The 25,390-nt window shown below is 61.4% G+C and overlaps 1 protein-coding gene across 14 annotated transcripts in view; it reads right to left on the reverse strand.

The window, feature by feature from the left end:
• The window catches only part of KIF1A (kinesin family member 1A), a 72,119-nt gene that overhangs the window by 22,278 nt on the left and 24,451 nt on the right, over positions 1–25,390 (reverse strand). For 8 of the 14 annotated variants that reach the window (XM_079782119.1, XM_079782126.1, XM_079782122.1 and 5 more), the window contains exons 7-27: positions 24,565–24,676; positions 23,045–23,122; positions 22,280–22,345; positions 21,549–21,566; positions 19,564–19,639; positions 18,812–18,890; positions 17,815–17,957; positions 15,897–16,030; positions 15,032–15,111; positions 14,729–14,804; positions 12,545–12,624; positions 11,922–12,028; positions 11,030–11,113; positions 10,416–10,596; positions 10,194–10,266; positions 9,884–9,977; positions 8,773–8,921; positions 8,261–8,439; positions 6,930–7,067; positions 5,839–6,114; positions 1,128–1,246 (exon numbers count right to left, since the gene is read on the reverse strand). In XM_079782119.1, the coding sequence (XP_079638245.1) occupies positions 1,128–1,246; positions 5,839–6,114; positions 6,930–7,067; positions 8,261–8,439; positions 8,773–8,921; positions 9,884–9,977; positions 10,194–10,266; positions 10,416–10,596; positions 11,030–11,113; positions 11,922–12,028; positions 12,545–12,624; positions 14,729–14,804; positions 15,032–15,111; positions 15,897–16,030; positions 17,815–17,957; positions 18,812–18,890; positions 19,564–19,639; positions 21,549–21,566; positions 22,280–22,345; positions 23,045–23,122; positions 24,565–24,676 (2,342 nt within the window). The remainder of the gene's footprint in view (positions 1–1,127; positions 1,247–5,838; positions 6,115–6,929; positions 7,068–8,260; positions 8,440–8,772; positions 8,922–9,883; positions 9,978–10,193; positions 10,267–10,415; positions 10,597–11,029; positions 11,114–11,921; positions 12,029–12,544; positions 12,625–14,728; positions 14,805–15,031; positions 15,112–15,896; positions 16,031–17,814; positions 17,958–18,811; positions 18,891–19,563; positions 19,640–21,548; positions 21,567–22,279; positions 22,346–23,044; positions 23,123–24,564; positions 24,677–25,390) is intronic. The other 6 variants (XM_079782118.1, XM_079782117.1, XM_079782116.1 and 3 more) reach the window with 2 other exon arrangements.

Here is a 25,390-nt window from a genome sequence, read left to right on the forward strand (position 1 = left end):
CCTTTCAAAGCCACCATGATCACCCGCCTGGGCACTCAGTGCCCCACACCCCTTCCTTCAGAGTAGCCAGTGGTCTCCCCTGGGCTTGGGACAAAATCCAAACCCTTTTCCTGTTGCCTAAAGGCCCCTGAGCCCCAATTGCAGCCACTCTGGTTAGATGTCACCCCAGAGGCCTTGCCAACTGGGGAGTCTGCCCCTCTGTTCAGGCGCCTGCGAGGGTGCTAACACCCTGAGCTCTCCAGCCAGGCTGTCCTATAGTCCTGCCCCACCATCGCCCGGGGCCAGCCCAGGCTGTGCACAGCAGGCTCAGGGCTCAGTGCGAGAGAGCAGGGAGCTGAGCTCAGCCACGCGGGGGTGGGGCAGGAGTGACTTCTGTGACCAGGAGGCTGGTTTTTTGGTGTGTTTTTTTTAAGTTCCTTTTCCTCCACCATATCCACTAGACAGAGAATGTCAGGTGTGGTCCAAATAGAGGCAGTGTCACCCTATAAAGCAACCTGCTCAAGGGGACCCACCGAACTGGGACAGAGCTGGTCAGGAAGGATGAGGAAGAGCCACCAACTGCTCCCAGCATCCCTGTCCTCTGTCTCCCTCCAGTGCCGCCCTCGCTCCCACCCAGGCTTCCTTCTTGGCAGGGTACCCAGGGGCTCACACCACAGAGACACGGCTGGGAGGGGCTGTGGGGTCTGAAGAGGGGTGCACTGGACCAAGGGAGGTTCTGAGGGCCACTGTGGGCGGGGTCTGGGCAGCCCGTCCTGGGACTTAGAGACAGCAAGTGGAGAGCTAGGAGAGTTTCTGTGTCCCCCTGGCGCTGCCTGGTGGGAGGGAGGTCCGCTGAGCCAGAGGGAGCTCAGACAGCCCTGGGCTCAGCCTGCACAGCCCCAAAGGGCCCCGGTCACTCTGGGAGTGTCTGGGAGGCCAGAGCCAGGAGCTGAGCATGGGGGCTTCTCCTGAGGCCCCACTTGGAGACCAGCAGCTAACTGCCAGCTTGGGGGGCGCGGGGGGAGACAGTGCAGGTGGGGGGCCTGGTGAGGCTGGCTGCACACCAACCTCTGTGATGCCCGCGGAGGCCTCCCCGCCTGGGGCCTCTACCTGTGAAGGAGAGAGCCAGGCCCGCGGCCCTCACACACCTGAGATGGCCTGCACGGCCACACGGAGAAAGCCCTTCACCTCGCCCTTCTCGCTGACGATGGCCACTCGGTGCACCAGGGGCACGGGGTACAGCAGGTTGCTCAGGTACACGAAGGCCCTGGGGGAAGAGGCTTCTGTCAGGGCCAGCTTGATGTGCGCGGTGAGCGGCGGTGGCGACAGTGCGGCCAAGCTCACGACACGACACTGCAAAGCGAGCGGAGCGCAGGGGGGCCGGGCAGCAGGCGGCGGGCGGGCAGGGGGACAGACAGAGGCTGAGGTGCTCAGAGGACACAGGAGGAGGTGGAGGTCGTGCGCTGGGGCAGAGGCAGTGGCCAGTGGGCTGGCACAGGGCACAGCTCGGGCCACACCTGCTACTGACGAGAAAGCAGCTGAGGAGGGGTTCAGCCTGCTTCAAGGAGGAGGACCTGGGACCTGGCCACACTGAGCTACGACGCTGGCACTGGTGCCCTGACAGTCCCAGCACCCACCCGCTTCCCAGTGATCCGACGCTTGTGGGCCCCGGTGCCAGAATAGGGCTCACAATTCCTCTGAGCTTCTAGGGACACCGTGGTAGGGGCTCCGTGGTGTCAGCCTAGACAGGGCACCAGCCCCAGCCCAGAGAGGAGTGGCTGAACGGACACCCACAGACCCCACAGAGCTGCATGCCATGGCCCTGCCAGCTACCCACAGAGCACCCAGAGTTCTCCCTTGCCCTGGCAGTGCCCAGCTGGTGCCAGGACAGGCCAGACAGAGGCTGCGTCACCCAGCACCTACCACAGTCCCTGAGTTTATCCATGTGCAAGGGTCACACGGGCAGCCAGGAAGACAGACAGGACCCTGGGGGCTGGGCTGGCTGATGTGGAACAAATCTCTCCCACTGTTCAGGGGCACCTGCCCACATGAGCCCCTGGGGACAGCCCCCCTCTGCACACTCCAGCAGGACCTGCCTCCGCCTGCCCTCCCCTCCAGGTAGCTCCTGCTCCAGCCCAGAGATGCAAACGTCATAACCCTGAGCTCCTGGGGGCTGGGGGTGGAGGTCCTGGGGGAGGGGCAGGATTTGGACATAGGAGGGAGGGAGGTGTTGGGGAGGAGGTGCACAAGGTGGGGTGAGGTAGGCTCAGGGTCCCAGCAGGGAAGATGGACAGACAAAGGCTAGAGCAGCAGCAGGGTGCGGAGGTGGGAGGAGATGGGTGAAGGGAAGGTCAGGGTCTCCTAGTGGGTGCTGGCACCCAGGTGCATGGCCGAGAGCAGTACAGGGCAGAGTGGGGAGAAGAGCGGTGTCACCCTGCCTCTCACTCAGCTTGCTTGGAGGTCAGACACCACCCACACTGAGCCACTGGCCCTGCCCCACACTCTGAGGTCCAGGACACCCGTCTCTGGACCTGCTGTGACTGCAGCACAGAACAGGCCAGGCCTGGTAACTCCAGGTCCTGGGGCTCCTAATCTCAACCTCCATGCCCTTGCTGGTCCTCCCCCAGCAGGTCAAACACCTGAATACCATCTTATCTATCTTTCAAACCTATCGGTTCTACCTCAGAAGTCTCTCCGAAGTCCTTTGGTGGGTCCCTTACCACCGGCCACCCTCCTGCTTCCCTCATGGCCTCCACAGCATCCAAGGAGTCTTGGGATGCAGATTAGACCCCACCTCGATGACATACAATCTCCTTGCTTCACCTGTAGCCCTGTTGCCCAGCCCCTATTCCAGCCTCATGGGCCCTAAGTCCATCCCTGGCCCTGGTTACAAGATGAAACTGAGGCCCAAATACTGGTAGCCCCTTGCCATAGTCACACAGGGCACCTAGCAGGCAGGGACTGAATGGGGCAGGCTGGTGGGCTGCTCCCAGCAGCTGCCTCGGAGTGGGGACAGTGGTGGCCTTCCTGCCCCGGCACCTGGCTGGCCAAGGGCCTTTGCTTGAAATCGGGGGTACTTGGGGAGGGGATACCTCCTCTTGTAGGTTAGGTTAGGGCACGGGGGTCCTTAATTAGTACAGCCTCCAGGAAAAAGAGGTCAAGGGCTGCCCAAGGCCTCCCAGCCAGCAGGGAGAGCCGGAATAAGGGCCACCTCAAAGCCCCCTGCCGGCCCAGGTCCAGCAGGCCCTGGTGTCCCCGATTCCGATCAGCTCCTTGGGAGCCTGAGCTCAGCAGGGCCGGCACGGGGACACCTGCTCTTCCCACACCGGGTGGTAGGTGCTCCTGCACCTCCTGGGTTCTAAGATGCCACTCTTCACACTTCAGCACTGAAACTGGGGCTGGACTGAGCAGTGGCACTCCTCAGCAGCTGGCCTCATCTTTCTTTCTTAGGGGTGCACAAAATACAGCTGGGATCCACAGATCTGGCTGCTGCTCTGGTTCCGGATTCAGAGAAGGCGAAGGAAGCCTCGCTAGCTCCTTCCTCCTAACCCCGGTCCACCTGGCCGTGGGGATGGACACATTCAGCCAGAAGGAACCTCTGGGGCCCAGGAGCCACTGCACCAGCCTCGAGGGACTGCAAGCTCAAAGACCCCACACCCGATACAGAGCCACCTCACAACAGCACTAGACATGAGGGGGTGGGGCCATGGGGGAGAGACCACCTGGCATTAGCATGGGCCACCGTGGGGACGCCCTGCCCGCACACACGGAGTGGCTCTCAGTCTCGCTGGCAAAGATCTGGGCTGCGCAGCCCGGTACGCAGAGTACACCTGGCTGATGGTTCGGCCTTGCCAGCCCAGGTGGCAGCGTGCATGGAGCAGCTCAGCGTTTCCCCACCCAGAGAATGGGACACTTCCCTTGAGCAGTCACCTCTGTTCCCTCACCCAGTCCCTCCTTTCCTGGGACCCTTTCCTCCCTTGCCCTCCCCTGTGCGGCTTCCCTGCCCCCCGCTCCCCAATTCCTGAGAGTGGTGGTCTGGGCAGAGAGGATTATAGGGGGAAACACTCCCTCTGCTTGGTCAGCCATCCCCCAATTCACCCAGCACCCCAGACTGCCAACGGGAGAGGCCCCCTGGGGGGCGGACCCTGGGCCTGGGTAGGGAGCCTGGGTCGGGACAAGGAAGGCCCAGGCTGGGGGCCTTGTCCACGGAGGGGAGCACACCTTGAAGCAGGCTGAAACCCGCCCAGAGAGAGGAGGTGGCAGAGACGCAGAGCCAGAGCTGTGTGGCGGGAGGGAGGAGGCAGCGCTGACCACGAGATTGGTGAGGTGCAAAGATGCATGCTGGGCCAGGAAAGCCTTTCTGAAGGGAGATGAGAGTGAGTGCCCCAATTCTGCTTAAGCTTTGGAGAGAGAGAGCCGGCAGCTACCAGAGGATCAGAGGAAAACACAGCCGGGTCCTTCTCGAGGCCCGGCCCACATAGCTGCTGAGCGGGGGAAAGCCAATTCTTGCCAAACAAAAAGATCAGGATGGTTCCAAAAGAAGCCCTCCGCAGACCGCCCACAGGCAGGGCTGGCCTCTCAGGGGCGGCTTAGCTTTGTTTTGGTTGTTTCCTGACATCTCAGATCCACACGGGGAAGTGCCGGAAGGACCCAGCTCTTTCTGGCCGAGACTGCAAGAACCCACACCCCGTTTCTCCCCGAGTCCTCGCTCCCCTGTGCCCTGTCCCATGCCTACCTGTCACCTGAGTGCCTCCTGGGCCCAGCAGGCCAGAGGGCCCGGCCCTAGTGGCTGGGCCTTCTGAGGCTCCACTCCCTCTCGGGCTCTGCAGACCGAAGCCCAGGCGTCTCAGAGGGAGAGCCACATGCTTTTATCCAGTAGGCCAGCATGTCCCTCAAGGGACCCTAATTAGAATAAATCCAGGATGTGTGCCCATGGCAACCTGCTTTGTTCCAAGAGGATCAGTGTGAACCCCACTCTCTGAGGCCGCTGTAGCCCATGGCTGTCAGTATTGGCGCTCAAGGCCAAGGCTTCCAAAACCTCCATTGGACTGGCTCAAGGAAGCACTCTCCAACCCAGAATCGGCTGCTGCTAAAACCATCTCACACCTTTTCATACTGTAAACATGTAAGTTCAGCTGCTTCATGAGCTGCATTTCCTTCTCCCACAGGAGGTTTCTAGGTCTTTCTTTCACCAGTCAGGCTTCCATTCCACAATGATAAACAAACGTGACTGGCAGCTGTATCTGCCTGACCTCGGCCTCTCTTATCCCAGGACACAGCATCGGCCTCCTCTCTGCAAAGGGCACTTCCTGTGAGGGTGCAGGGCCATGTGTCTCTGGCCATGATAGCCTGGGAGGTCAGAGGACAAACTGTCCTCACCTTTAGACGGAGACAGGCTCAGAGAGAGGCAGGGTCTGCAGGGCCCCCACTTCCGAGGGAGGTCCTTCCACTGCCCGAGCGCAGCCCTTCCTCCCTGCCCTGCGGGACAGCTCCTCCATGCTCTGCTAGGACAACAGTGGAGGGTGGGGAAGCTGCCTGAACTGGTGGCGGGTCTGATCCCCAGGACCACGGGGCCTTGAGGGTAGCCTGTCCCCTGCTTTCCAAATGTCCCCTGTGGGGTCCTGCTCAAGGATTTTTCCTAGGGTCCAGCGGCCACCTCCCGGGTTCTAGGCCCTCTCCGAAGTGTGTTCCCGCCTGCACGGAGCTGGCGGCCATGCTTCAGGAATGCAGGCGCCCTCCTGCAAGGCCAGCCCCTTGGCCCATGGTCACGCCCTGAGGGCGATCAAATTGTGCCCACAGCAGTGCTCCTGTGCAAAAGAGCTGGTTCCTTCCCAGCATGCTGTCCTCGACCTCACCAACCTTCCTACTAAACTGAACAGGGCGGGCCGGTCGTAAAACGGGTCCCGGCCGTGGCACAGCGCGTGCTCCAGAAAGACGTCGTCCTCCAGGTCCTCCTCCTCCTCCTCCTCCTCCTCCTCCTCCTCCTCCTCCTCCTCCCCCAGGCTCTGCTCCTCCGCAGGCTCGGTGGCGTCGGAGTCGGGGCTCGAGGAGGTGGGGGAGGGGGTGAGAGCAGCCATGCGCGCGCTCATGCACGTGTTGAGAAGAGGGTAGCTGCTGCAGCCAGAGATGACTGAACTGAGGTTAGTAGGACAAGACAGAGAGAAGTTAACACCAGCCTCGCGCAGGGCACACAGGGGCAGGGGCTTCCAGTTACACCCAAACCAAACACACAGACCACCAAGAACTGCCTTCAAAGACGAGAACCGAAAGGGCACCCCGTCCCAGGCTCAGAAGGAAACTGCATGTGTGGTTGGTCAGTGGAAGGTTCCGGAAGGTCCTGGAAGCACCGGCGGAGTGATCCTGCCCTGGTGTGGCTGAGGTCGTGTGAAGACCTCATGTGCTTGGCCACCTGGAGGCCTCTGAACACCATGTCCGTCCTGCGGGGCGAGGGGCTGGGCGCAGACCCAGGCCAGGAAACCAGGGACAGGAGGCCTGGGACTGAGGCTCTGGGTGGCCCGGCCCTGCGCCCCCACTCCCACCACAGCCGCCAGGTGACCCGGAGAGTCGGACTATGCCTCACACATTCACACACGTGGACCGGGGTGACTTGGTGGCCACGCCCCACAGTGGGTGTGGGGACAATGCTGGAAGCCCTCCAAGGTCCCCTAAATAACAGGGGTCAGACCAGGAAGGACCAGGGCGGAGAAGTCAGGATGGGAGCAGGGCCAGTCGGGGTCCTGCCTTGGGAGGCTCCCGCCCCCACTGCCCTCTCTTCTCTTTCAATCTCAAGCTCTCTCTTTCTGTCTTTTTCTCAATCTCAAGCTCTCTTTCTCTCCTCCTTCCTTTCTTTCTTTCACTCTCTATCTCAATCTCTCTCTCACTCGCTCTCTTTCTCTTTCTCTCACGCTCTCTTGCTCTGTGTCAGCCGAGGGAGGGAGGGAGGTGCCCACCTGCCCACCAGCCGGAACCAGGGGAACCGGTCGTAGAAGGGGTCTCCGCCAGTCACCACGTTGTCACAGTCCTCGATGACGCTGGAGGGCACCTCGGCTGCCCGGTCATACATCTCCCGCATCAGGTCTAGGCGCTGCCTGCAGGGGTGCAGAGGTCAGTGTGGGCTCCGCAGCGGCCGCACTGCTCGCCTCCTCTGGGACTCAGCTCTGGCCACAGCGTCCCGCTCAGGGTTCTCTGAGCCTCAAGCTGCTTTCCTGACAGCCCTCTGAGGTCCTCAAAATCGGTCACTGAGCAAAGGACTTCCAGGTAAACAGACGAGGTCACCACTAACTCCTCCCAACTCTGGCCAGGTAACAGCAAGGTGGGGCAAGCAGGCAGGATAGCTGGAAACCAGCGACAGGGAGGTAACCCTTAGCAGGGGCAGAAAAGTGGGGAGAGAACACCAAGGGGAGCTGGCATGGGGACCTCAGGATGCTCCAGGAATAATGGGCAAATTGGTTATAGGATATAGAAAATGATATTTTAAAAATTACTACCCCAGGAAACCCACAAGTTGAGGAAGAAAGAAAATGCAACCATTTCTCTCCAGGACTCAGCTGTAACATGAATGAATGAAGGGTGGACATTCATCCAAACATCAGCCTGCAGCCGGGAGGGGAGGAGGGCTGAGTGTGAGTGTGTGTGCCTGGGCGGGGGCGGGGATCACTGTCTGTCTGTGTGTGTGAATGAGCCAAACAAGAAAGGTGAGTGAGAGTCTGTGAGTGTGCGTGTGTGCTATATTAATTATATTGTATGATGTTTTATGATCTTTGGGGCCTTGCTGGCTGGGGAGGATGCCCCTCCCAGGGCCAGCCAATTCTCAGACAGCAAACACTTTGGGGGTGAGTTCCACACACACACAGCCACCCCCTTAGCTGACATACACCCAGCCAGTGCCCCTGCGTTCCATCAGCCCAAGGCCAGATACCAGGCACCTAGGGGCAGCCCTGTCCTTGCTGTCCACCCCGCCCTGCTTTGCCCATGAAAACCTAGTAGGGCCGTGGCCGAGGCCTCTCCCTTGATCCTAGCTCCTTTCTGCTGTCCTGTGGCACCTTCCTACAGCTCCCATCAGCCTCCTCCATAAAGACGCACCACACGTTCCACTGCATTGGTGGAGGGAGAACCGGGCCCTGGTGAGGCTGGGTCTCAGTCACTGTTTGCTTCTGATTTTCAAAGAGATTAAGACAGGAGGAAAAGCTGCACTGACCGGTGTCCACCATACAACTGGTGCCCGCCTCGCTTTTGGTGGTTCCCCATCCCCAACGTCCACTTCCGCCGCCACCCGCCACACCTGAGCTTCTCCAGCGTCCAGTAGTGGGTGGCCCCGTTCTTCTGGTCCTGCACCTCCACAGCCACGATGGTGCGGGGGAAGGGTCGCGTCTCTCGGTCTTTGGCAGCCTCTGGGGGCAGCAGGTCGGGTGGCAGTGGGGAGTAGAGTGTGTCCGTGAGGAGGACAAACTGGAACTGGACCTGTGACAGGCACAAGATGACCACACGTCAGGCCCCTGGTGGGCGGTAGCCAGGGGCCGGGAATGGCTTCCTTCCCACCTCCCATAATCACGCCGCACGTGGGAATCTTCCTACCCTCCACCGGAGAGGGCTACACCTGCTCACCTGCCTGCCTACTGAGCCGGGAGCCACATCACCTCGGTCAGTTCCCTGCCTCCCTTCCACCCCCCACCCCCCAGGGGCCCAGGCCGGGCAGCACCACTCCACTGTGCCCGGAGCAGAGGAGCCCAGTGTCAAGTCCAATTGTAAGCAGGAGGGGTGACACCCTCCCTCCATGACAGCTGGGGGGCCCACCTTCTTCTTGAGCTCCACGCTGATGGCGTTGGCCTCCTTGAGGAAGATAGCGTTGCCCCAGAGCTGATCCCGCAGCGACGTGAACTGGTACCACCTCCACTTCCGGAAGGCCCACAGCGCCAGCTCGCACTCCCTCTCCGTCCACGGGACTGTGGGGAGGGGCCACACGGTCATCGAGGCCACATCACAACATCCTGCTCTGGGTCGGGGCCAGGGGCTCTGTGTCTGGGTCCCCAATCTCAGCCTAACTGTTCTGGGTGCTCGGAAAGAAGGAAACTGGCAGGAAGAGGTGGTATGAGCCAAGTAATAGGAAAGGCTCTTCGGGCCCCAAGGAGGGCAGTGCATGAGCACCGTCCTGAGTCCGACTGAAGCTGGGTGAGGACTGAGGGGCCAGCAGGAAATGACAGGCACACCGCCACGTGGGGGAGCAGTGGGGACGGGGACTGCCTTGCACACCCTCTCGCAGCTCACGCCCTCTTTCCACCAAGAAGGGCCCAGAAAGGGCCAATCCATGCTCCCAGGCTCAACCCCTCCTCCCAGCAACTCCTCCCACCTAGAGCCCTGCCTTTCGGAGCTCAAAGGGCCCTCATTGGGTAGATGAGTCCAGACAAGGGGAAACCAAGATCACATCTGCACAAAGGTGCTAACCCGCAGACCCGAGGCCAAGCAGGACGTGAACTCCATGGCCTCCTTTGGGCCCCACAGCACCATGAGGGCAGCCGATAGGCCACCTAAGCAAAGACCAGAAAGGGCGTCCCAAGGTGTGGAGCAGTGACCTCGTCCGGAGGGAGCACCAGCCTCTGGGTGGTAGCACAGGGGTGAGTGGACACAGGACACCCTCACCGTCCTCCCCATGGTCCAGGCTGCTGCCTCCACAACCCCATGTGTTTGCACACGCGTGTGCAGCTTGTGGGGTGCTTTCCTGCTGCAACAATCTCCCTGAATCCTGCCTCCCGGGGACAAGGCCTCTTCCCAAGGAATAGGCAGGACCCCAGGGCAAAGATGCAGAACAACTGACCCCAGGAAGTGCCCTGGGGGCTGCATGCTCCTGGAGACCCCTCCCTAGCCTGAGGCCCAGGCCTTGCCCACCACCAGGTCGGGGAGCCCTCACCTTCGTCCTCTGGCTCTTCCTCCTCCTCGTTCACCTCTGGGAAGTACCTGGACTCCATCTGCTTCTGCAGGGCCTCCAGCTTGCTCTCATAGTCCTAGCACAGAAGCAGGGACTGTGACTCCAGCTGGGCCCCTCGAGCTGTGGGCCCCGGGCCTGCCCAGTGGGCCCAGGCACAGACCAACACAGCGATGGCTTGGGGCAGTGGAGAGTAGGGCTGTTTGCACAGCAGGGACCCGGCTCACCCCACCCAGGCGGCTCACCCCACCCAGGCATCGTGTGGGGCCTGGGGGCCAGGGAGTGCCGCTCTCACCAGCCTTTGCTGCTCCAGCAGGTAGGTGGCCTCCTCCCGCTCCCGGCGGTACTGGTCCTCAAGCTCCTGGAGCCTGCAAGAGCAGGGTTGGGTGACTGTGGGGGTGGGTGACTCTGTGGGGATGGGTGACTCGGCGGGGGATGGGGGGTGTGACTGGGTGGAGGGGGATGTGGTGCAGTGGGAGCAGCATGGGCCCTGAGGGGATGCTCCCAGCAGACTCACCTCTGCTCCATCTCCTGCTTCATGTCGATGCCCTGCTTCTCCAGCAGCTCACGCTGGGCGAAGGCCCAGTCCACAGGCTCTGAGGGGGTCTCCGCGCAGGGCGTGCGCTCACGCTCCTGCCGCGCCTGCTCAGGGTGGTTGAACCGGAACACATGGCTCTTTCCCATGATGATGCGGTTTCCTGAGAGACAGAAGCCAGGTTAAACTAGGGGGACCTGCACCCTCAGGTGGCCTCGGGTGGCGGGGAGGAGAGGGAAAAGGGGAAGCAGTCCCTTCCTTGAATTAGACTCCCAGCATCTCCCACCCCAGGAACCACCCCCGGCTCCTCCGCTCTGTGGAACTCCTCCGCTCGCCCCTGGCCCAGACTTCAGTGGGCCTCCTCACTTGCCCCAGATCCACCCTCTCAGCCCCTCCCCTTTTGTAACCAGGGATGTTTGCAAAGTGCAGTCCCAGGCTTTCCCCACGTCCCATCCTTTCCATGGTGTCCCCCGATGCCAGGCTCTCCTCCAGCCTGACACCTCGGGCCAATGCTCTGCCTTCCCGAATGCCCACAGCCCTGGGAGCAGACTGGCCCCACCGGCAGAGGGTGGCACGGGCCTTCTGCCTGGCTGTACCTGACCGAAGGATGCTGGGCTCCGTGACTTTCTTGCCATTGACGTAGGTGTCTGCCCCCTCACAGGGCTCCAGGGTCACCACGGCTACAGGACAGATAGGGGGACAGACAGAAAGACTGTCAGGGGCTGTCATTGTGAGTGCCACGCCCTCCAGCTACCTGCAGGGCTCTGCTCACCTGGCACCCATGTGCAGCCCCACCACCACTCTCCTCCTTGCTACCAGCAAAGCCTGAACTGTTACTGGCACCTTGTTGGGGCCTCAGAGAAGCCGAGGGGTCACACCTGATTAATAGATGAGGAGAGTGGCACCCTGTCAAAGAGCCAGGAGGCTGCTCTGGGCTGGCCACCAGCCCTGCCAGGCTCTCCAGGTGGGTAGCATGTCCCCAGGAGTCCCGCAGCCTCTCTGGGCTCTGTGCCCACCTACTCAGGGGAGGGCAGGCTTTGGGGACAGAGAATTCTGGGAGAGCCAATGTCCCCAATATTGTTTAAGGCCACCACCCTGAAGTGTCCCAGTTATACAGCAGGTGTCGGCCACCGTGTGCGGCCCAGAGGTTGGCTGGACACATGCCCACAGCTGGGGGGCTGCAGGCACTGTAACAACACTCTGACCAGCAGGTGCTCCCCTAGACATCACACCCAAGACAGGCCATGTGGACGGACGGTGGACAGGTGGGGAAACGGGCCGGTGGCCGCTCCACAGACAGCAGGGAAGTGTGGTCCAGAAATAATTCTCCCTCTGGCTGGCTCCTCATGGCTCACTGTCCCAGGATCAGCCCAAAACACACCGACACAGGAGAGGCTGCCCAGGACTGACCAGGGCTCTGGGAGGTGAAGCGCTGGCCTGGGCTGACCGGAGCTCAGCAGCACTGGGTGGGGTGAAGAGGAGCAATACCTTCACTGCCGCCTCTGGAGTCGCTCCGGAAGACACAGTGCTCCTCCTTGATGAAGTGCCCGCTCAGGACGATGTCCTGCCGCCTCTCCCCGTCCTCACGGCCCACTCTGTGGGGAACAGGGAGCACAGTCATCAGTGACCAGACCAGGGCACCCAGGATGCCACCCGCTGGCTCCCTCCCCACTTCCCCTGCAGCCTCCAGGGACACCTACCTGGGCTTTAATGGGAAACACCCAAGATGCACATGAGTGGGGGCACATGGAATACCCCCAAATACAGCCAATCCTGGGAGAGCCACTCAGCCCAGAGTAGCCAGAGCATCATCTCCAGGAAGCATGGATGGGCCCTCATCCCCACAGCTGCCCCACCTGTGAGCCCACCCCACCTGTGAGCCCGCCCCACCTGTGAGTCCACCCCACCCGTGAGCCCACCCCACCTGTGAGCCCACCCCACCCGTGAGCCCACCCCACCTGTGAGCCCACCCCACCTGTGAGTCCGCCCCACCTGTGAGCCCACCCCACCCATGATCCCGCTCCACCTGTGAGCCCACCCCACCCATGATCCTGCTCCACCTGTGAGCCCACCCCACCTGTGAGCCCACCCCATCTGTGAGCCCGCCCCACCTGGTGAGCCCATCCTTGATATAGTAGAGGAGGCATTCAGACATCAGCGGGTCCTCATTCAGGTTGACAAGATGCGGCGTCTAGGGAGAGAGGAGGGTCACCTGTCTTGCAGGGAGCAGGAGCCCAGCACTGGCTGCCCACCTGATCTCTCTCCCAGGGCACTAGACCACCACCAACCCTGGGCCTGGCCTCGTGGGGGACACAGCATCCTTCCAGCTCGGCAGAGAGGACAGGACACGTGAAGGAAAAGTTTCCCAGAGGAAGAGCCTTTGATGGGGACTCCACAGACTTGGAGGGGACAGCCAGGTAGCAGGCTGGGTGGGGGCTCAGCCTTGGCACTCAGGGGGAGCTGGGCTTCGGGGGGGACTGGAAGCCCAGCTCTCAGCACTCAAGGGCCCAGGGGCACTTGGAGTTGTAGTGGGCACCCAGGAGCGAGGGCTCCAGTGGGTACCCGGACCAAGGATTACAACTCTGGCCAAGAAGGCCTCAGACCCTGGCCGCTGGGAGCAGAGAGGTTGGGAAAGTCTCCACCCCAGTCAACAACCCCCCGCCATGCCTCTCCTGTCCATGGTCTAGCAAAACACGGTCCAAAGCCAAGGTGGCCATCTCCCCCCAGTGGCCCCTGTCTAAGTACTGCCCTGGACTCCCTGCTCCACTCTGTCCCAGGGCAGCTGCTGCAAGCTCTGCCTACGGGGGCCCGACGCCCAACCTCCATTCCTCTGATGCTCTCCCCCAGGCCCTCAGCGCAGGAATCACCACATGGTGTCCTGGGCAAGAGTCCTGCAACAGGCAGCGGCTGAGACTGCTCCTCAGTTTCCCCCTGACACCTTGGGGCAAACTGTCACCACCCGGAGCTGTAAGTCCCTCCATACCCCATTCACGCGCCTGTGCAGGGCTGTGAAGACCTGGTCATCAGACTCCAGGACAAACCACCCCCAGCCAGCCCAGCCTGGAGCAGGAGTGTGTGGAAGGGCTGTGCTCGCCTGCTGGGCTAAGTGAGGGGACCCAGAGTCCCAGAACACTGTGGTTCTCAGAGGAGGTGTCTGCAGTGGTCCCCAGGGTTGTCCTCCATACCCAGGGCGACCAATGAAGCCAAAGAACTGCAGGGCACCCAGCACCCTGAGGCCCCTGCACCCACAGCTCCACACAAGCCAGCCTGGGGGCGCCCCACCCCTCCAGGAAGGAGCCGGGTCTGAAACAGCCCAGGAACAACACACTCCAGAAAACCAAGGCCTCTCCAGAAGGGATGTGAAGTAAGACCCCATCAAGGCACTGCCTGCTCCCCACTCTGTCCCAGGTCCCCCCAACACCCCTCCCTCCTGCCTCTCAGCATGCACTGTCCCCCAGCCTGGGCTGTGTGGGGGCAAAAGCCCAAGGAGCCTGGTCCCGTTCCAGGGAGCCCACCATACCAGTGCCCTTGGTTCCTCTTCCCTTGGGGCCCCCAATGGCTCAACAGGGGCTTCAAAGACTGGCAAACACAGAATCCATTCGCCCCAAACAAAGCTGGGGTGAAAAGCCGACCACAGGGGGCTGCACTGTGGGAGGAGGCCAGGTGCCTCCTCACCAACAAGGTGGCAGGGGCAGGGCCTGGAGAGCCACTACCACTGCCTCCAGGGAGGCCTCCTGGCTTGGAGCTCTGCTCCTAAGGGCTCTGAGGATCTGGCAATCTTTGGGGTGGATGGCGGTGTCAGGGACCTAGAATCATCAGAGACTTCCCCACAAATGCTCCATCTGACCATCGGAGGGGGTCTCCGTTGGAGGGCTCCCAGCTGGCAAACCCTGAGACCCTGCCTAAGACTAGGTCTGGTGAGCATGCACTCTGGCTGAGCTCTGAGAGGGCGCTGACTCCCAGCCCCGTGTCCGGCCCCTCCCTGTCTGTGGGCAGCACCAGCTCCAGGTAGGGTCCAGCCACACGTGTTTCAGGTCTCTAGCCTGAGTCTGGTTCCCAGTGTCACCCTGACCTTGACGAGCACACCAGCCCACTCCCCAAGGCTACAGGGATGCCCCGCCCTCAGGAGGGGGGCTGGGTCTCACACAGGGAGGGCCTGTCTGTGGTGGGTGTGGGCCCTCAGTGCCTGGACCCCCTGCTGTACTCCCACTCCTAGAGGAGTGAGACCCCTCAAAGGCTGCAGGGGGCGCAGGCCTGTTCAAGCCAGGCCCCACAAAACGGGGACCTGCTCCTACCTTTTTGGGAGAGAACACACCCAGAGTGCCGCCATCCTCCCTCATGGCCACGCCCATCTCGGCCAGCAGGGCTTCCCTGGAGGGAAGAGTGAGGGTCAGCTCAAGCTTCAAGAGGCCACAGGACCTGCCTCCCCCCAACTGACCGGGAGCCAGTGGTGCTCTGGCCACACAGTCCAAGGCAGAGCCCAGACAGTGACCCATCTGGTCAGTGAGTTAAGGGGTCACCAGGTGAGAGAGGATGGGTCTGTCGGAGCCCAGGGCTGGAGCGCAGGGCTGTGCTGGCCCTGTGTCCCCACCACCCACCTCTCCATCCGTATGGCTTCCGTCCGCCGAAGCTTTTCCTCCCAGGTCTCATTGAGTTCGGCTATGATCTTCTCTGTCTCCTGGGGGATGACACAGAGCAGAGCGAGGTCAGGGGCCAGGCAGAGGGGAGATGAGCAGGTCTGCAGAGCACCAAGACCCCAATGCCCGGTCCACGCTGGAAGCTTGATTTCTGAAGGATCCAGGGCTGAGGGGTAGTGTGAGCTCAAAACTGTGTGCTTTCCTCTGGACACGCCCAGGGAACGAGTAAAAAGCACAGTGACCCAGGAGGGAGAGACGTGGGGCTGGTTCTGATGCACAGATGCTATCAACACTTCCTGTTTGCTTCCAGCCCCGCACCCTGGTGGACCCCACACCCAGGTGGGCCCCTACCCCATGTGGGCCTATGCACAGGGCCCCCGCCCCATGCTGCCCCACCCCAGCCTGGAGTCTGGCCTCTGTGCTTTTGAACCCTAAACCCTTCAGTCTCCAAGGTCTGGGCTCAGCCTGCACCCAGGAAAACAGGACAGAAAACCTAAAACCAGCCTGGCTCATGGCAGGGGGTGAGGGAGTGACAGTGGACACAAGGGGACCAGAGGGCAAAGGCTCGCAACCACAGAATACCCGAGGGGAGGCAGAGCCCCCAGGACACCCACCACCCTTGTCAGCAAGGAGGGCCCCGTGGTGCTGGGTGGAGAGCAGTGACATATGGAGGGGGCGCCCGGGGCACTGCCTCACCTCCTGCCTTTAACAAGCAGGCTCGGCCCAGGGCCCAGAGCAGGGGGCCTCCCTGGGAGGCGAGGCCCCGTGCCCACAGCTCCAAGCTCAGTTTCCCAGGGCCTGGTGCCCACTCTGGCCCTGCCCTCACCTTCAGCCTTTCGATGGCCTCCTCACTGCCCGGGGCAAACAAGAGGCGCTCGTGCAGACTGGACACAGAGGCCGCGCGGCTGGACAGGGCCGAGAGCGAGGATGAGGGGCTCATGCCCACCAGGGCGTTGGTCACTGTGGAGAGATTGTCAGGGGCTTGACTCAACTCCGCCCAGCCACAGTTACGGTAATTGTTGTCAAGGTCGGACAGGTCTACGGGAGGAAGGGAGGGAGAGGGGGCAGACAGACGGGAGGGAGAGAAAAGAGACACGAGTTGGGAGGTGGGCGAAGAGAAGGCAGAAAACAGAAACTATTAGTGAGGTGCAGCTGCCAGGCGCCGGGCAACACATGCAAGGCCACCTGTCACCCCACACGATGGGCCCCGCCCCTCCTCCCTCCTCCTCACCCCTCCCACTCCCCGCAGCAGCACAGCACCACCAGGACCCCCAGAGCCCCTCGCTCCACTCTCCTGCCCTGGGCCAAGGCCTCTCTGCTTTCCCTGCACCTGCATGCCAAACCCGTGCCACCCAGGCTGCCTTGCAGCCTCTGAATCTGAGCTGCGTGAGCTCCATGGCTCCTCCAGCCCTCCCTGCATCTCCTGTCCTGTCCACTTCCCTTCACCGTCACTGGGCCCTGACACTAATGCTCATCCTTTCTGCTGTGGGCGCCCCCTCTGCCCACCCCTCACCTGACCCACAATGCATCTCTGAGCTTCGGGGTCAAGCTGTGCTGTCCACCCCTGGAGGGGAGGGGGGCTGTGGGACCCTTCAGGAAGCCCCTACTCCTCTACCCCCGAGAGGCTGCTCTGAGCATGGAGTATCCCAGCACTGGGCACCCAGGGAGCCCCCCAGGGCCCCGAAGGCCCCAGAGTTGGTGCTATGACACCCCTAGGCCCCTCCTGGCAGAAGCAGACGTGGAGCAAAGCAGCAGCAAACGGGACAGCACAGGGTACCGGGGAAGCCGAGAGCCCTCCACCCTTGGGGTCGGGAGGCACTGAACTGTGCCCTTGCTCAGGGGGCCAGGCCCAAGGCCAGCAGGGGTCACAGGCTGGGAGGATCTGGCAGCAATCACTCTTGGCATTTCCAGGGGCAAAGGGCCTTGGGGCGTGAAGGGCCTGAGGGAAGTCGGGGCCAGGAGCCAGGGATGGACCGGGCCTCCAGCACTGACACTCGGGACTCCCCAGGCCTCTGGGGGCACATGGGGGCCCAGGAGCCTGAGCCCAGACACTCATAGTCTGAAGAGGCCTTGGCAGCCCCTTGCCTCCCTGGTGCTTCATATACACAGGGATGTGACCCCAAATCTACCAGAAGGGCACCTGTGAGAGGGCTGTTGTCCCAGCCCCTAAAGAGGGGGTGAGCTTGCCCCTCCCTGCTGTCCCTGGGCCTCGCCCCTCCCGCTGGGCTGCCCCACACCCTGAGGGCAGGTGGCAGAAGCAGGGATACACAGAGAGCAGCAAGGGGATACACACATTTGGGTCCTCCGGGCACAGTGTTGGCTAAGGGGGAGCGGAGGCGTGGGGGAGGGAGGAGAGACAGAGAAACAGAAGAACAGGTTTGTTTTGAGAGTCCGGGGCTGCCCGTCCCAGGCCGGGCATCAGGAAGGCAGCGGGGACACAGGGACCCCAGCACCCGTGGCATGCCAACATGGCTTCTGGGGAGACCATCTCTGGCCTGCTTGGGCCAGCACCAAACCCAAACCACGGTCCCCCCAGGCCAAGGCCAGAGCCCAGGCCTCCCACCCAGGGCAGCTCTGCCAGGAACAAGGCAGGGGCGGGGACTGGGTCAGAGGGATCTCAATGGCAGCCTGACCCACCCCAGTCCGGGAGGGAATCCCAGGAGGGAGGCCAGGCTGGCCCAGGAGGTCCCTGGGAACCCACAGCCTGGTCACCCTGCCCAGGATAGGCGGACACAGACACTCACTGTCGGTGATGTCCCCAAGACCCTGGGCGTACAGCAGGTCCCGCAGCCGGGTCACCTCGTCCTTCAGCTCTCGGATCAGTTTGTTGTTGGGGTCCTCATTGATGACGGCGTTACAGCGGATCTGCTTAGCCCGGTCCGCGTACCTGGGCAGCAGAGGGAGCTGTGGGCTGTGCCTGTGCCGGCAGGCCCAAGGGTTGGGGGGCGGGGGGGGGGGCAGAGCAAGGGCCTGGGGCTTGGGCAGAGCAAGGAGTCACCCCACTAGGAGTCACTGGGGCCATTTCCCAGAGACCTACAGGTGGGGTCACCCTGCCCTGGCTATCCACTTAGGGAAACCTAGGCCCCAGGAGGAGAAGGGATGGGGTGGCATCTTCTCCCTGCAGAGAGGCCTTGGCTCCTGGACCTCGGTTTCAGGGTAGAGGGAGCCCGTGGGGGATGTGAGAACATCCACGTGTTTGCCTGTCTGAGCCCGAGCCTTGCACAGCAAATGCACACGTAGGTACAGATGGGAGCGTGTCCCCATGTCCTTTTTCTCTTTAATACCAGTGGTGCTCAGTCAAAAGGACCCGAGATGCTGACCTGGCTGCTAGGCAGCCTCCTGCAGGGCAGGAGCCCGGGCTCCCCGGCAAGGGCACCCGCCTGCAGCCAGAGGGACCTTTAAGACACACCTTCACCCCTCTGCTAATAAAGATCCGCAGTGGCTCTCAGGACTGATAGAGGCTGCAAGCTGCTCAGCCCACAAGCACAGCTCTCCCAGTCGTTTGCACAGGGGCCCTTGGCCACTCGCAGCCCCAAAGTGTACCCCAAAGGGTTGTGGGAATGGAACAGGTCCCATGAAGACCCAGGCACCCCTGACAGCCATTGGAGCCTCAAGGAGTCCCAGGTGAAATGACCTCCCCAAGTGGCACCCCTCTCACAGGTGTTCCTGACTTGGGCAGGGAGGGATCACTCCCACCCGAGCCTGGTTGGGGCACAGGGCCCGCCTCCCTCAAGAACACACCTCAGCGTGCTCAGGGTCTCGTCGTAGTTGATGTCTGCGGGGCTCAGGGCTGCCACCATCGCTGTCCTCGAGTTCCCACCTGTGGGAAGAAGACCAGGCCGTGCAGAAGGCCAGCCCACTGCCTTGTTCTCCCCTCGCCGTCCCCTCCTACATTTATAGCTGGGGAGGCTGAGCTCAGAGAGGTAAACAGAATCATGGGCCAACTGGGTGAGCACAGAGGGGCTCTCGGATGCAGCCGAGAAAGGCCGGGGATCCTGCTGTCTGTGTTCATCAGGCCAGCCCAAAACTCAGTCGATCTCCCTAGGCATCAACCTCCCCAGCTGGGAGGACCCCTGAGTTTATATTTGGGTGAGAGGCATTTCAGTCTCCATCTCCCCATCTATTGCTACTGGTTACGAACTCAGGCAGAGAGGAGAAGGGGTGATTTATGGCAGCTCCCCAAAGCCCAGCAAGCAGAGTCCCAGGTCCCTGTCATAGAAGGGGAAACCAAGGCCCAGAGAGGAGTGGGTACTTGGTCTAGGGGTGGGTTCTGTGGCCCGTGGACCACCCTGGTTCCCCACCCTTGCTGTCAATAACCTTCCTTTGGCCACTGTCCCAGGCCCTCTGGAAGGACCCCCCAGCTTCACTTCAGTCGTGGGCCAGAAAGGTACTAGGCCTCCTGGTGGTTGGGCACCCCTCCAGGCAGGAAGACGGGGCAGTGGGCCAGGCTGGGAGTTAGAACCCCAGGGTTGGGCGAACCCACTAGTCCTCACCCAGGTTTTCCCTGAGGAGCCAGGTCAGCACAGAATCTCGGTAGGGAATGAAATCTGTCTTCTTCTTTTTCTTGTTCTGTGCGGGAGGAACATTCAAGGTCAACCCTGAACTCATGGAGGAGGAGGGGCAAGCACAGGGTGGTCCCCAAAGCCAAGGCTGCCGTGGGGGGCAGGGCTGGGCCAGCTCTAAGGCTTCTCCACACCTGGACCCAGGGTGCCCGCCAGGCACCTCCCCCAGGGCTGGAATCAGCGACTTGCTGCGCATCCCTCGGGTCCCTCCCATGTCATCCCCACCGTGTCTGGGTCGCACAGCCGGACCCGAACCCAGGCGTGCTGATGTCACGGCTGGTGTATTGCCCTCCTCCCTGTCAGAAGGGCCCATCTGAGCCCCCTCCTCAAACACCAACAGTGGCTCTGCTGACTGAAATAAAAGGCCCTCCTGCAAAGTGTGGCATTCGGCCTCCGCCAGCCCCACAGCTTACCGCTCCCTTCCACACAGCACTCACCTTCCATGTCCATCACGCTTCCCACCTCCCTTCAGAAGCCAGAGTGCAAGCCCTGCTTTCATACCTGTCCCCTCCCTCCCGTGAAAGAAGCACCCTCCACACTGTCTACTCCAGTGGCTCTGTATTCCTCTAGTAAGGCCAATCCACTCAAAATATGGACTCCAGCCCATATAACGGCTGCAAGAATCACTTCGGTGGACCCGCCGTGACTGACGTAGTGACTCCACTAATCACGAATATTCAGTTACTTTCCAGTGTCGGCTTTCATGTGCACAGCTGCTTAAGAAGTATGTGTGGCCCTAGCTGGTTTGCTCAGTGGTTAGAGCATCGGCCCTTGGACCAAAGGGTCTTGGGTTCAATTCCTGGTCCGGAGCACTCGGTTGCAGGCTCAATCCCTGGCCCCGGTCAGGGCATGTACAGGAAGCAACCAATTGATGTGTCTCCCTCACATCGATGTTTCTCTCTCTCTCTCTCTGTCTCTATTCCCCACCCCTCCTCCCTCCCTTCCACTCTCTAAAAATCAATGGAAAAATATCCTTGGGAGAGGATTTTTAAAAAAGTATTTGTGGAGCCCCCGTAGTGGCCAGTGGACACGGCCCCTGCCCCCGAGCCCCTCCCATGGATACACACAGGTGCCCCTGCAAGGGGTCGGGCCATTTCTCTGGGGCCAACACATTCGTCATTGCTTTTAAGGATGATCCCCACGAGGAGCTCCACAATGCTCAGGGGACAAAGGGCGAAAGCTCTCGAGACACGCTGTCAAAGGGGTTTCAGAAGCGCTGGGCCGGCTCTGTGAGCAGGGTCTGAACTCCAAAACGTCAGTACTTGGGGCTTCCTTTTTCTCCTTTGGAAACTTGGTGGGTGAAAAACTCCATTCCTACTTTTCTTTACTTATTTAATTCCTGAGGCTGAATCTCTGCCACGTTTGTCCTTGTTGCCACAGTACATGCCCTACAATCATTACTTCGCCTTTGATTTTTGCTGCTCCCTCACCAGTGCCCGTCCACCCACCAGCAGCCCCTGCTCTGCCATGCTCAGCAACTCCCAGAACCACCCACCGCCCTCCCTCTCCTTGGCCTTCCCAGCCTGCACCGTCTTATATCTAGAAGGTCAACACAGTTGTTCGTATGGAAAAAGACATGCAGGTTATGACTATTACGATAGCTTTACTAACTGTTTCACACACTCACAACTATAAACCTACTTTTGCTCACCCCTATATTTTTACTTTTCTGTTCCTGTCTATTATCTGCCTCCTGCACTGCCCCGGCCCCAGAAGGCCTGCGTTGCTCTCCTACCTCAGGGCCTAGCTCAGAGTTCGGCGCAATGTGTTTGCTGGTTAAGTGCACAAATGAAGGGGTGAATTCTACTGCCGCAACCTTCGAGAGGGTAGCCTGAGCTAAGGGCACTGTTTGCTTCTAGCCCCTCCCCATCAAGAACTGAAGACACTTCCCCCCAGAACTGAAGCAAGCAGCTCACCTTATTGGGCCCAGAGTCCTGAAAAGGAAAAGACAGAAAGAGCCTGAGGACCTGGAGCGAGGCTGGGGCCCCAGGGTGTGCAAGGAGAGGGGGACGGGCTGGCTCCAGGGGGCAAAGGAGCAGGAAAGACCTGAGCACATGCCAGGCGTCCATCACTCGCCACCTGGCCTTTGCTGGCCACCCTGAGCTGGGCCTGAGAGTCAGACCAAACGATAGTGCAGCCTCTCAGGCTGATGCCACCCATCAGCCCGTCCCTCCACCAACCATTTCAGAGGTGGGCAGGGTTTCTGGAGATTTGCCCATCCCTGGCTGAAGGCCTGGGCGTCTTGCTGAGTGGGCAATACTGCCTGCCCCATGGGGCCCATTAAACCCAGTCCCTCACCTCCAAGGGCCATGGGCTCCCTCCTGGAGGATGGCCTGGGTTGGGCTAACTGAGGTCAGAGCTGACACAGCCTTGCCCTCCCAGAAGGACGCCAGCCAACAAGCTCACCAAAGCTCATGGTGACCCTCCGAAGGGCCCTGGGAGAAATACAGCTCACCCCAATTTTACAGGTGGGGACACTGAGGCTTCAGGAAGTGACTCCATCTGTAGCCTAGTGACACCCCACCCATATCTCTGGGTTTCCCTAGAACCCCGACAGGCTCCCAGCATCCCCCAAGGAAAGCAGGACAGGGCAGCCCCTCCATGGTCTGTCCCATCAGCCTAGTCCTAGAAGCCCGAGCCAGCTCACCATTTCAGCCAGAGCAGAGATGACCTTGCCCAGTGTAGTCAAGGACTTGTTGATATTGGCTCCCTCCTGTGTGTGGAGAAGATGGTCCGGACATTAGGAAGCCTCGGGAGCCTGGGGCCTGACCCATGTGGGGTGGGCTGAGACCACCCAGCCAGGACTGTTGACCCTTTAGGTTTTTAGAGGGCATGGGAGCCTCTGACAGGAGGCCAATCAGAGGCCCACCTGTCCGGGCAGGGAGTGCAGTTTGCCCAGGGTTCTCCTGAGCTTCCTAGAAATCCTAGGAACACCTCACACATGCCCCACCTGGAAAAATGTCCAGAGCCCCATCCCATCCATCAGGTAACAGTGGGGACCAAAGGGGGACTCAGGAAAACAAACCCTCTCTTTCCTGACACTCAAGACTGCTTGACCAGAAGGTATCCCCTCAGGACCATGGCCGGCCAGCTCACTGCCCCTCCCACAGCTGCCTCGCAGCCTGTGTTCTCCCGGTGGGAAAGCGAGGTGCTGTGGGGCCCACAGAGGGCCCAGCTTTCCTGCCAGGTTGTCTGCCTGCTGACCTTCTCCCATCTTCTCACCTGTGCCCCCCACCCACCCACCCAGGCTCACCCTTGGGGGTGGCCCCAATACCTCCCTCCAACCCAAGAGGAGCTGAGCCCTTCTGCCTGGCCCACCTGGAACAAGCCAGGATTGAAGACACGACCCCGCCTTTGAGTGGGGTAGCAGGGGACCCGCTGCTCTCCATGGGCGTGGCGGTTGGGCCCCTACCTTGAGCCGCGTGCCCTTCGCTCCTGTGGAGTCAGCCCGCTCGCTCCCAGCCAAGTCCACCAGGCTGATTTTGCTCACCTGAAAAGGCAAATGTGTCAACTGCAGAAGATGCCATGAGGCTGCTATGGGGCACCCTTCCTCTCTGGGCATCGCCTAAAGGGTCCACCCGCGAGCCACGGCCAAGCCCTACCCTGGGGGTCTAAAAGTCTGTGGCCCTGCGTTCCCTCTGCACCTCTGTTCACAGCTCTTCCGACACTGCCTGAGGTTCGAGGCCACCTCACCTCACAGGCTGCAGCCCCCCCACCCCCACCCAGGGTTGCGGCCACACTGTTTTCTGCATACTCAACGCTCTTCACGTGTTTGTGCGTGGACTCTCCACAGCACCCATGAGGTGGGTCCCTCACTATCGCCCATTTCCACAGACGGGAACTTTGCCTGTGCTGGGGTTTAAACCCGGTCCCAGTGCCCCAGCCACTGCTTCAATTCCTCATGCCCGGGGCAGGGGGCCCCAGTACACTTCCCTGGCCTAGGGCAGGTGGTCACCTGCATTCAGAGGAGGCCCAGGCCCTCTTGAGCATGGCTACTGAGGGCAACTCGCCCAGATGTCAACAGGCACAGACATCAATGGGACCTCTCGGCACCCTGCATCCAGGCTGACCCAGTCCCTGCCCTCCAGGCCCCATTGGGCCATCATGAGCCTCCATGAGGGTAGTGCCTGGCCAAGGTGACCCCAGCACCACCAGGTCTAAGTGGCGCTAACTTCCCTGACCCTCTGTGGATCCTGGCTGCTGCCTGAGAGAGCCGGCCCTCCAGGAGGTGACTGAGGTGCCCTGGGAGAAGGCCTGGACGTGGGGGTGGGGGAGAGGCACAGTCAGAGGAAACCCGGCGCTGTAGGGCACAGCTACTGGTGGGCGTGAACAGGCTTGGCACTGGCCCTGCTGCCCCTTTCCGGAGCCCATAGATGTGTGCTGGGATAGAGGCCTCAGAAGAGGACCCCCCTGCCCGGGGCCACGGAGCATGCCAAGGCATGTGGGAAAGGCATCTGGGGCTGTGGGCAGCGGGGCGGGGTGGTGCCCGCTCAGCACAGCCTCTCCTTTGTGCTCGAAGATGCCGGTGCCCACGGTCACCTCTGTGACAGGCACTCATTCAAGCTGAGACCTCCTGACCTTCACTGCTGCCTCCACGGGTCACCCAGGCATCCTGGGCCTGTGGGGCTGTGCTGGGGTGCAGCTCTGGGGACATCCCTTCCCAGCTCCCAGTCTCCACCAAAACCATCTGGTAGGAGGGTCCGTGGCCCCTCCACCCCAAGTCCCTTCCACACCCAGGTGGCACCAAACGCCCAGATGAGGTGGCCTCCCAGGTCTGGCCAACCTCGCACCAAGGGGTGGAAGTGCCTGGCTCCCGGTGTGAGGATGCTGCCCATGCCTCCCAGGCCAGTGTGTGGCTTGGCCTCCTCATCCTGCCTGACCGGCCGGACCCCTCCGCCTGCCTGATGTCACCACCGCCAAGGCCACGCTCACTTTCTCTGTGGTGATGTCGGTCTCCGCATCGTGGCGCTTCTGAGTGAAGATAATGTTGAAGACAGCGTGGGAGCGGCTGCTGGTCTCATTCATGTTCGTGGCTGCCACCGTCCTGAGGGAACAGAAGCCACTTGTGGTTACCCGCCATCCTGCGGTTGGACATTCGGGTCACCGGCGGTGCCAGTCCGCTGGGCCAGGTCATGGGGTTTCAGCGCCCCTGGGTTCTCAGGGCTGCCCCACTGGTGACCATGCCTTCTGTCAGAGCAATAGGGCCCACACGCCTCTGTCCACCATGTCCATGATGGGACCCTGAGCCCCCAGCTCCAGCCTGGTACTTGGGGTGCTGTGACTAGGGGTATTTCTCTGCTCCCGGGCGCTCAGCAGAGCCAGGTATTTCTCACTTCATAAGCTGGGCAGGAGCCCTCATGACTGATATGTGGGAAGCCCCAAAGCCACCGACAGGCAGAGACCTCAGCGAAGTGTCCCCCGGGAGGCTCTCTGACAGCCCACAGCACGAGGGGCCTTGTCAGAACAGCGCCCCCACAGGACCACAAATGAGGGGTGGTGGTGACCCACACAGGGAACCCTAACCCTCCAGGAGTCCCTGGGTGATAAAGAGGGGGACTGTTGTCATGACAACCAGGCAGTGAAGCTCAGGAATATGGGCTGCTTATGGCTGGCAGTGCCTACAGCTGACACTTCCCCAAGGGCTCCTGCCCAGAGCCCTGTCCACGGGCCCATTTACCCTCAGGGCAGGTGGGCCAGACCTCAGTCTCCTGGTCACTGGGCCCAGCAGTCCAGCTGCCTGTAGGGATGACCACCTGGG

The sequence above is a fragment of the Cnephaeus nilssonii genome, assembly GCF_951640355.1.
Source record: "Cnephaeus nilssonii genome assembly, chromosome: 10".
In the NCBI taxonomy this organism is placed as follows: Eukaryota; Metazoa; Chordata; class Mammalia; order Chiroptera; family Vespertilionidae; genus Cnephaeus; species Cnephaeus nilssonii.